Here is a 10,992-nt window from a genome sequence, read left to right as displayed (position 1 = left end):
CCCCTTGAGTGGTCACAAGAGGGTTCAATTGTATACCGTGAAGAGTTATAGTAGATCATAGTAGGGAGAATTTGTAGTTCGATGGTGGTAAGTGATTGCTTGGCTTGGGGTATAGATCCTAGGGGATAGTATTTGGTACATATGGGTATATGAAGTTGGATCGACAAAAGTATTGTGGGGTTGGGGTGTCTTGGTAGAAGAATGTTTGGATTAAGTTTTCTTGGCCAAAATGCAATTTATTTCTTTGTCTCGCTACTTGTAATAGATGTCTTTCTTGGGATAATTTGAGGAAATGAGGCTTTCAAGGGCCATCTATTTGTGTCCTTTATGGTGATAGTGAAGAAGTGCTTCACATTTGTTTCTTTAGTGTTCCTTTTCCAGAGTCATATGGCACTTATGGTTGGCTGTTTGGAAGTAGGCTTGTATCCATTCTTCTTCTTTAATTGAATTTTGGAGTTTGGAGAGGACACCTACTAAGAACTTATTTCTTTAGGTGGCTTGGTATATAGAACCCTCATGCATCTTTTCATAGATATGGCTAGAAAGGAACCTTAAAATATTTTGGGGAAAGAAGTTGGTTGTTTAACAGTTATGGTAGAGAATCATTGGTATGATTCAAGACACTATCTATGCTAAGTGTGATGTGGATATCCCTAGGGAGCTACATGAGGTTGAGATGATGTAGGGTTTGAGATTTGGGGTTTTCCTTGTTTGGAGGAAGGAAAGTCCTTAAAAGGAAAAATCAACAATCAAGTAAAAGGTCTTTGCCTCCAATTGATATTTTTAAGATTAATACAAATGGATCGTAAAGGGGAAATCATGCACATGTAGTGGTAGTGATTTTTTTTTCTTCTTCATTTACAAGAGACATCAAACTAATAATCTTATGTAGGATCTTGCTATACTTAATTATCTAGAAAGGGCCTCTACTCTTCACTGACACATAATTATATGAGTCGAATTCCTATATTTTGGTTAATATGTTGAATAACCAACAATTTGAAGGAGTGATTTGATGTTTGGCTTTGATGTGTCGACAAGTTCTTTGGTTGAGTACTTCATTGGACTTGGTCTCCTTTTTCCACATCCCAAGGGAGTGAAATGGTGTGCCTGATTGTTGAGCTAAAAGGGCCTTTGAGAAAATGGGTGATTGGAATGTCAATGAGTGGGAGCACCTATCCTCAGATTGCTCCCAAAGTTTGGAAAACTTGGCTCTTGTGGATATGCATGGATATTGAGGTGTTCTAGTTGGATTTCTTAGTTCTCTTTTGTATTGGGATTTGGTTTTTGGGCCTTGGTGGCTGGTGTTTATTTTGTTTTGGTACTTTTGGAATGGCTTTGATTAAATAAACTTTTACCCTCTTTTAATTTTTTTTTTTATAAATGCAAATAATATTCAAATAAATGCTTGTATCTTCAAACAAATGTTATTTTTTATAGATAACCTTTCAATGTATTCTTTCATTAAATCATCTCCACGATATATTCTTTAGAAATAACATTCTACCTTGATACATTTAAACCTTCACAATGTATATGTGGATGCTTGACAATTGTATACTAAGCATTAAGAGATTCTTCCACTACCAATAGTATATATTTGTCTTTATTTCTATTGCTTTACACAAACTACCTTTATGTTGTTCTCAATGCATAGTTGTTATATACAAGTGGGTATCTCTAAATATAATATGTCCATTGTCTACAAACAAACAAAAAAATTGAACACAAGGCTCATCTTTTTTGATAGAAGAAAAGGAAATTGGTGATCACATTTTAAGCAAATTTGAAAATGATACAAAACATTCCTTCAATTAATCATAAGAAAACAAGTATTATGAACATATTTTAAATGCTGTAAAAGACATTATATATGTTTATGTATTTCAAAATTACTCCTTTGCATATCTATTTCTCATTATTATTTATTTATAATTTATAGAATAAAAATAAACCTTAGAAAAGACTCTATACACAAAAAATGAACTATGTAATAAAAGTAAACGTAAAAAAAGTTCTATATATATATATATATAAATAACACAATATTCATTTAATTATATCATAAATAATTATGTAATGAGCATATTTTGAATGTTGTAAAGAATATTATGCTATTATATATATTTTTGGATTTCAAATTTGTAGATTAAGCAATGTTTCAGATATTTATTTTTGATATTGATTACAATTGGTTTTGAAAGGGAATGTACCTTTCTATAATGAAGTTGACCTTATTAGATGGAATGCATACAATGAGATATGTGACAAACAAAATAAAGAGAGACACCAATGCTACCAAGTTATTGACACAACTATAATTGAACGATAAAAATAATAGGGGTCTCAAGCTATCGACACAATAATAAGATATGCGACAAACAAAATAATCCAACAAAACAAAACAACGAGAGACACCAATGCTACCAAGCTACCAACACAACAATAATTGAATGATAAAAATAATAGGGGTCTAAAGGATCCAACTTACACAATGCCATAACTAATCTTATCAACCTGTGAGATTGGGAGACATATTTGGGAAGACTTTTCTTTTGCCTTGGTACAATAATCTAAGAAATATCATTGTTCATGTCAGCAAAATTAGGCGAAGTAGGAGAGGATTCCATCTTAGAGGCCTCAACTATTTGTGTAGTAGGAATAGAGGATTATCGAGCCTAAGTAGGTTGAGCCTTAAAAGTAGGCTGAAACAAATCCAAAGATGATTGCATAATAGGTTAAGTAACTAGAGTAACTTAGCAATACAAGTTGATGAAGCAATAGGAGTGGGACTTGCTCAAGTTGCACTACTTGAACCAACATCTTAAGAAGATTTGCCATCTTGAGAGGAACCATCAACTAAAGAGTCAAAAGCATGGATTTAGTAAAGTGATCTTCATTGGCATTCTTGCACTATGTCATAGTGCCCTTGTGTTGGGAGAGTGGACAATCTGTAGCTAGGTGGTCTAGATGGTAAAGCAATGCCTACATTTGAAGGGAAGACCCTTGTAATCAAGTGGTTGCTTGTCTCCAACCATCAAGACAATGTCCCCATGAGAAAGCTTAGAGATATCAATATCCATCAGGATTCAAGCAAATGTATAGTGACTCATGTAAAAAGTGGGAGAGTCAATTTTCAAGAATGACCAAAAGAATTGCCTATAACCTCATAAGAAGATTCTTTTCAAAAATGAAAAGAAAGATTCAAAAGAGAACCTTCAAATATTTATTTCTCATTATTTATATAATTCACAAAATAAAAATAAAACAAAAATACAATTTAAAAAAATTATTCTTAACATATTAACTTACATACATAACCATTTCACTCCTTTTAGTGCAAGTATTTGTTTAAGATCGACTAAAAACAATCTTGTAAGATTGACTTTTAGAGATGGCTCATCGTTATCTCTGTGGCTATCAATTGTGCATAGACAATTATAAACAATGGTGGGTATACCATAAGACATCGAATCCTGTAAGAAGACTCAACCTATTTCTTCTAAACAAGGGAGGGACAAGGACAAACGCAATTGCAATGAGCACCACCGTGATTACACCTGTAAGGTCTTCAACACCTTAAACAAGCCACCTGTAATTGGGTGTCTCCAGAACAATTGTTTCAAAGGTTCATATTCATCGCCTGATGCATGAAGAAGATGGGGAAAATCAAATGCTAACTGAGCTCCTGCAAAGCCCAACTCCTAGTGCTATTGCTATTGCTAATGCAATAACCTGCAAATTCCCACTGTGAAAGAATTAGCATATGTAATTGAAAGTGTTCAGGATTCGAACAATCTATTTTCATTAGGAATTTGTCGACCCTTCTCTTTTTCTTTATTAGTATGAGAATGGACATTTCTTTTCTAGAAATTAAGCTGCTTTGTCATCAAATGGAACTGCAACACAAAGCTTGGTCTTATTAAGAAGTCATGTTTTCTAACATTTTTTAGACAGTCTACAAATATAGCTCAAAGGAGCATCTGAGCCAACAAAAGTTGAAATTTTAAAATATATACAAGAATATTGTTGAAATCCTAATCAACCTCAGAGCAATGAAACTACATGAAGGCTAGGCAGAAGTAGATGTCATCTTAGTCATCATGCTTTTAAATTCAGAGAAGTCTATGAGGCCGTCCGAGTTTGAATCATATCTGCATATCATTTTTTGGCACTCTTCCACACAATGACTGCCCTTCTCCATTAATCCCAATCTACACAAAACTTGTTGAAGCTCCGCACAAGATATATACCCATCTTCATTAGTGTCATAAATCTTGAATGCCTCCTTCAACTCATCCTCCAACTCTTTATTACTGATACTTTTGCTGCTCTCGCCCATAACAGATTGGTAAAGCACAACAAATTCATCAAAACTTAAGCTGCCATTTTCGTTCTGGGAGGTGCTCATTCCCAAACACTTCAATTCTCGTTCTGACAGACTTATTCCAAGCTTGTTGAGGAAGCAACTTATTTCATGGCCAGACAACCTGCCATCACCATTTTCGTCCAAGCTATAAAACATTCTGCTGATTTCCTCAGGAACAGATGAAAGTGCCATTTGCATTTCTCAACTTAAAAACTCTTGCACATCAAGTTTGTAAGACAATATCTGATGGAAATTAGATATGCAAGGAATGGGTATTTATGAGGCTACTGCAGATAAGAGAAATTAGAGTCCGTCCAAATTGGAGAAGAATCTGGATTGTTCTAGTTTGAAACAACTTGTTTTACGTTTAATTTCTGGCATTTAAGAAACTGCGTGCCGCCCACTGGCCGTAATTGCGGTTGTAGCCGTTGAACGGGCTAGTGCTGACTTATATTACAGCGTAGTTGTTACTTCCCCGTAACTCTTTAACCAATCAGCTTGCTGCATACGAAACCTCCAGTCTTCAACTACTACGGATAGAAAATGCACTCAACGCGTTTGCGTGTTTTAAGTTTTACACCGTCCGAACTTCTGGATATTTGTACGGCTCTCCTGGTGAGTTTTTCTTTTTTTTTTTTTTTTAATTTTTTTTGTTGAAAATAATTGGATGATAAAGGTCAACGTCTTCCCCTGTTTGAGGCAATAATTTTGGTGATTTGCATATACCTAGATATTGTAAGCAATTTGAAAAGTTGTGTATCACTGTATAGGACAGTGATGGGATTGGCATTTCTCAGCCCATGGTTCAATGGTAATTTTTGTTTGTTTTTTATCATAAACTAATGGTTTGTTTTTTTTTATTAAATGAGTGAGGTGAATTGATAAGCGGTTGATGTTCTGTTTTTCTTGGAATTAATTGTGTGAGAGCTCTTGCTATCAACATGAAAGAGTATACATGAAGAAGAAATGGTAAGTTGCAAAATTAGATCAATTTAAAAAGAGGAGAGAGGAGAGAGGAGAGAGGAGAGAGGAGGATGTATGCCAACTCAAAATAGACAGAAAGAAAGGGGAAATAAAATCATTAAAAATTAAGTGAAAAATAATAATAATATAATATTATATTCATATTATAATTTATTAATATTTGATATGAGTAATAGGATTAATTCTAGACTCAAAGGGAGAAAGAAAAATAAATAGATAATTAGATAAGTGTTCCTTTTTAAATGGAAGAGAGAAGGCTTAAGGTTGTATTGGTATTTATTCTACATAGATGAAAAGATTCTATTATGCACTTTTTATTTTCCTTTGGTACTCTTTCTTAGTATCTTTTTCTTTATTTTTTTGGCTTCTGTTTGCTCCTTGTAAGGATTGATTCCATGGTCCATTAGGAGCCCTTTCATTCTTAATTTTTTTTCTTCACATTTCCTTCTCCAATGCTTGCTTAGTTTACCAATGTTTGGTTTTGGAATTTTATTCTCAATCTAGATAATATTGGTGATACTTTCAAAATGTCATTGATATTAAGATCATGCTCCTCTGAGGAAACATGAAATTCCTCAGCTTCAACAAATTGAAAGTTATGTTATTATATTGTAGAGAACAAATCTTACGAATATAAATTTATTGAGTGTCTTGAAAAACTATCAAAAAGCTTGTAGTCACACCAATAAAAAATCATCATGCACAGAACAAGACTTGGTTACCACATTAATAGAGGAGGGTTGCATGGAGCAGTCTATGAAAATCCCAAGATTCCTCCAAACAAGGTAGGTTTAAAAGGTTGCCTTCTTTCCGGACCCATTTTTTAAGGTTAACAGTTTGCAGAGTAGATGTAAATTTGCCATTGCAACCTGCAATTTTGCGTAACAATTGATTACATGTGAAACAACGCTTTGGGAGGCCCTTATAATTAGTCTATTGCGACTAATTCTGACCATGTGTGATAAAATTGGATATGTGAATCATTGCACAAGTTCTGAAATATATTTTTACACTATTGCGAAAACCCTCTTGAATTTTGATAAATTTGTCTGTTTGGTTGACCAAGGTTCTAATGAGCTAGAATCCCTCGTGATCAAAGGAAGTCGTGAAGACACAACAAGATCGTCATATTGGTAATTCTCTCATTAACAGGATGAAAGAAAGGGGGACCAACAAGTCATAAATAAACCTGAATTTCCATTAAACCAAGGGCCATTATCTAGAACATACCTGTAATCATTTGAAGAGAGGAAGATGACCCAAAAAGCCATGATCAAGTAGATCCACCTTGGGTGACTCCATGTTGCACTAATTTTCTTTCCACCAAACCGAAAAATCTTCCACAGAAGGACATTTCTCCTTTCTTTGGAAAATAATTTTAGCCAGAGTATCCAGAAATACTTGAATGCATTCATTGCAGATGTGAAGGTCGAGAGGCTCAGGAGACAAACTGACCGAGGTATTCCCAGGAGAGGAAACTGGAAATGACTCCTGGTTCTAAGAGAGGGGCGACAGATCTAGAGAAAGTGAGACATTCTTCCTATGTGCGCCAGAACAAACGACCTCATCCATGGAAAATAAACCCTAGGTCTGACTTAGGGCAAGCATTTAAAATTTGAGACTTGCAAAAATCACAGTAGTTGTGAACAGGATTGGACGCATTTTTTACAGACCCTGTGGAGGATAGGGAAAAAAGGGAAGGCTAGAGAAATTGGCTGAGCCAAAGACGGGACCTTGGGCCAGGGAGAAAAATTGCAGAGTTCCTGACCTGAGCAGCAAAATTGTGATTGAGAGGGTTGAAAGTTTCTCCATTTGGCCACCGAAGGACGCCCCCGAGCTAGACGCTTCTGCCCTGCATACGGCATTCGACCATGGACACTCGCCATTCACTTTCCTTCGTCGCTCATCGTACACCCATGGCCGTTCGACCATTATCACTCGCTATTCACTTTCCTTTTTCCGTGTAGAATCGCTCACAATCTCGAGCAATTTTGGATATCTACGAACTTTTATTAAACAACTTTAGATACAATTATAATGGATTATAAAATCTTAATGTTTGTATAGATCTCCTAAAAAATGTTAGTTCTTTTAACACTTTACTTTGGCAAATTATTTTTTGAGATGAAGCTTCTTAAAGGGGAGAGAGAGAATCTAGTAGACGAGTGTAATCTAATAGTCGTGATAGCATTTGTTAATTTAATGTTCATTTTATTTTAGAGTATTGTATCCATCATTGTTGACTTTAAAATTGTTATTGATGATGATGACTACTCATAATTGAATGAAATGTATTCTTTAGATCTAATCTGATTTGATTCTATGTGCATGTCTTAAATAAAAACATTTCATTTAGCTAATTTGTAACATTTTGTCATCATCGTTAAGCAAATATGTGATTTGAGTCCAATTGTTACTTTTGAGAAAGTAGATGACATCAAAACATATTAGCTTGTACTCTATAGAAATGTATGATATTTCTAAACTTATTTATAATTACCACATTTAAAATAAATGCTTAATAAATGAGATTAAAATATTTGAATGAATTAATTTTTTTCATATAGCTTATTTTATTTCATAGATATGTTGTTAGCTTAGTTCATGAATCATTCCCTGCAAGTGTTTGAATTAAATAGAATTGTTACCTTTGAGTTAGTAGATGATGTTGAAACACATTAGCATTTGTATTTTATGGAATTGTATGATAAATTATAAACTTATTTATGATTACCTTTGAGTTAGTAGATGATGTTGAAACACATTAGCGTTTGTATTTTATGGAATTGTATGATAAATTATAAACTTATTTATGATTACAATATTTAGAGGAAATGATTCATAAATGAGATAAAACTATTATAATAAATATGGTTTTTACATAAATTTTATAAGTCATAAATTTAAGATTTTATTTCACTAGTTTGGTGAACTCATAATTATTTGATCCATGTGCATGTATTAAATGTGTTTGGATCAAAACATATTGAATAAACAATATTCTAAGCCTATGTTGCCTTAAAAAAGCTATTATAGTAATAAACATACAATATGATATTTTGTTCCCTTTTTTCATGTTAGGCATGTGTAGGAGTATATAATAGAAGCATCAAACAAATATAAGTTCTTCATAAGTGTAAGAAATATTAAATTATTTTAACATGGTATAACTTATGCATTTAATCATTATATAGTGAGAATTTATTACAAGTAGATAAAAATATGATTTTTCATGCTAAAAGTAGTGTTGTAAATTGTATACCTTAAAAAATTTACACTAGGTTTGGACTCACTTCTATGGATGTGCCTAATCTAAGCCCAATTGTGCTTAGTTTTGAGACCATTTCCATAATCTTGGTTCACTACCCTATTCATAACCTTTTTTTGTGGACCATTTTGCCAAGACTAGGATGCTAGATGCCCCCATGCAAAAAATTAGAGCTCAACTTTACAAGAACGAAAGTAGGCTTTCCAAATAGAAAAAAATTACCCCTTTTTGTTGGACTTCCATCACAGGAGGTCCCTTTCTGAATATCATTTGTTACAATCCTAAATGAGAAGAAAATTTTCTCTCCTTACCTAAATCCAAACTTTCTTTCTCTTGCATGCGAGTAAGAGCTTCTGCAACTTTGATTACTATATTTACAAAAGCCCCTAAAGGATTTTGGGTACTAGAATCCATGAGATTCAAATCTGCATGCCAATTTGAGTATCAAGAGTGTTAGATTGCTCAACATGAGATTGTAGTCCTTCTCACTAACCATTTGTAGTGTCCTCAAAGGTTCCTGACTAATAGACATCACTAAAGGGACCTCTTCAAATTGAACTAAACCTCTTGATGCATTGAATCTCTTAAACACATCATCTCTTTCCCTATCCTTAAGAGTTCTCTTTTATCCTCTTCCCTTATTTTGAGCCTTGAACAAGATAAATCTCTCCTTATCTTGCACCATAGGTGCTTTCCTTTTATCCTATTTAGGTAATGGATGAGGCAAACCATTACTTGAAGTCCCTTCATGATTAGATTTAGGATACATCAACTTCAAATGATTGTATTTATGATAGATTCAACAACAAAATAGAAAATTTTCATAATCAATTTGTCAAATTTTTATAGAATCTGGTAAAGGCTCCCTTAAATTAATTTAAATACAATCATAATTCATTACGTTTTTGTCCATAGTTTGTTGTGATGAGCCCACTAGCTTGCCAAGAAACATTGTGAGCATGTGGAAAGTATCATTTTTCTAAAATTCTAGTAGTTCTTGAACTAGGGAAGCCACACCCAAACTGGAACCCTCGATGGAAGTTACTATGTAAGGTTAAACCCTACATGCCACAACTTGATGAAGAGCCTAACTTGATTATAAAAAATAATCCCCCCCTTAAAAATCCTTATTTCTATATCTGATATGCACAAAAAAACAACCAAAAAAAACTATTGGGAGCCAACATCACCTCCATTTTTCCCTCCAGATTCGATGTGAAATGGACTCATGATTCTAAGAAGGGTAGTGAAACCAAAATCCACATGAAATTACAAATCGAGGCACGATTAGTAAAATAGTTGACATCCTCCTCTATAGAACCAGGTTGAATCACAAGCACGATATTGTATTCATTCCTTTCACAACATCTATTCACTTTTGTAGCTTGAAAACCTTCATTTTTCATGAATAAATTTCTCCAAATATAGTACTATTCAACCTAATGATAGACTGTTCATGCATTATTAGAGAGGAGATTCCACCTACCACTACATCTCCAAAAGGAAGATTTTTCTTCAAGGAAGATCCTCTAGGCAAGGCCATGCAAGGCCTCATAGAGGAAAGAGAAAAATAAACAACCCCATGCATAAACCCCAATTAGAAATCCACCTATAGAAGCATGCATAGGAAATATATACTCTAAAAAAAAAAAATTCCACAAAAGACCACCACAAAGCCACCAAACGTCTAACCAATCTTTCCCAAAAATGCAACAAAACCTCCTAAACTTCACCCTCCAATAGTAAGAATAAACCTAAGAACCCTACACACCATACCACACCATCCCCACACCACGAGCACAACCCAATCATAGGAAACAAAATAGCTCAATAGGGCCTCTTGGCCCTAACCTATGATGCCCTCTCCCATTATAGCAACAGTGCCATCTTGTGCTTGTATAAATGGAATGAAGAAACTTTTATTATGGTTGAAGACACCCTACTTTTATCTGTGAGTTATACAACATCAACCAATTTTTATTGATAGATTGTGTTAAATTTTAAATAATTTCTATATACCAATCTAATGTAGTCACAACAAAATTGCAATATCTTTGTCAATTACCTATGAAATTTATAAATTCAAATTGTTTTAGAATTTTGTTGAAAGGAACGATAAAACCCATAAATTATTTAAAGAGATATTTTGTAACTATAGTACGAGTAGTGGTAGTAATGAAGAAAGCCAGGATTTATGTTTAATGGAGGCATTCAAAGTTTACGATTTGAATGAAGATGGGTATATTTCTTCTTCTGAGCTTCAACAAGTTTTCTGTAATTAGAGCAAGGAGAGAATTGTTTGGAGGATTGCCCAGAATGATTTGTAGATATGATGAGAACTTTGATAGCTTCATATATAGAGTTCACCAAG

At 33.8% G+C, this 10,992-nt stretch overlaps 1 protein-coding gene across 1 annotated transcript; it reads right to left on the bottom strand.

Moving 5' to 3' along the window:
• Window positions 1-3,897: 3,897 nt before the first annotated feature.
• On the bottom strand, window positions 3,898-4,690 carry LOC131874568 (calmodulin-like protein 2). Its single transcript, XM_059218071.1, has one exon. The coding sequence runs from the start codon at window positions 4,565-4,567 to the stop codon at window positions 4,073-4,075; it is 495 nt and encodes a 164-aa protein (XP_059074054.1). The 5' UTR covers window positions 4,568-4,690; the 3' UTR covers window positions 3,898-4,072.
• Between the last annotated feature and the right edge of the window lie 6,302 nt (window positions 4,691-10,992).

This window comes from Cryptomeria japonica, chromosome 3, assembly GCF_030272615.1.
Source record: "Cryptomeria japonica chromosome 3, Sugi_1.0, whole genome shotgun sequence".
NCBI classification, from domain to species: Eukaryota; Viridiplantae; Streptophyta; class Pinopsida; order Cupressales; family Cupressaceae; genus Cryptomeria; species Cryptomeria japonica.
Note: the sequence above shows the minus strand (reverse complement) of the source record. Positions and strands in the feature narration are given on the sequence as shown.

Coding starts and splice junctions, on each gene's coding strand:
- LOC131874568 (XM_059218071.1), bottom strand. CDS start 4,567: ATGCAAATGGCACTTTCATCTGTTCCTGAGGAAATCAGCAGAATGTTT.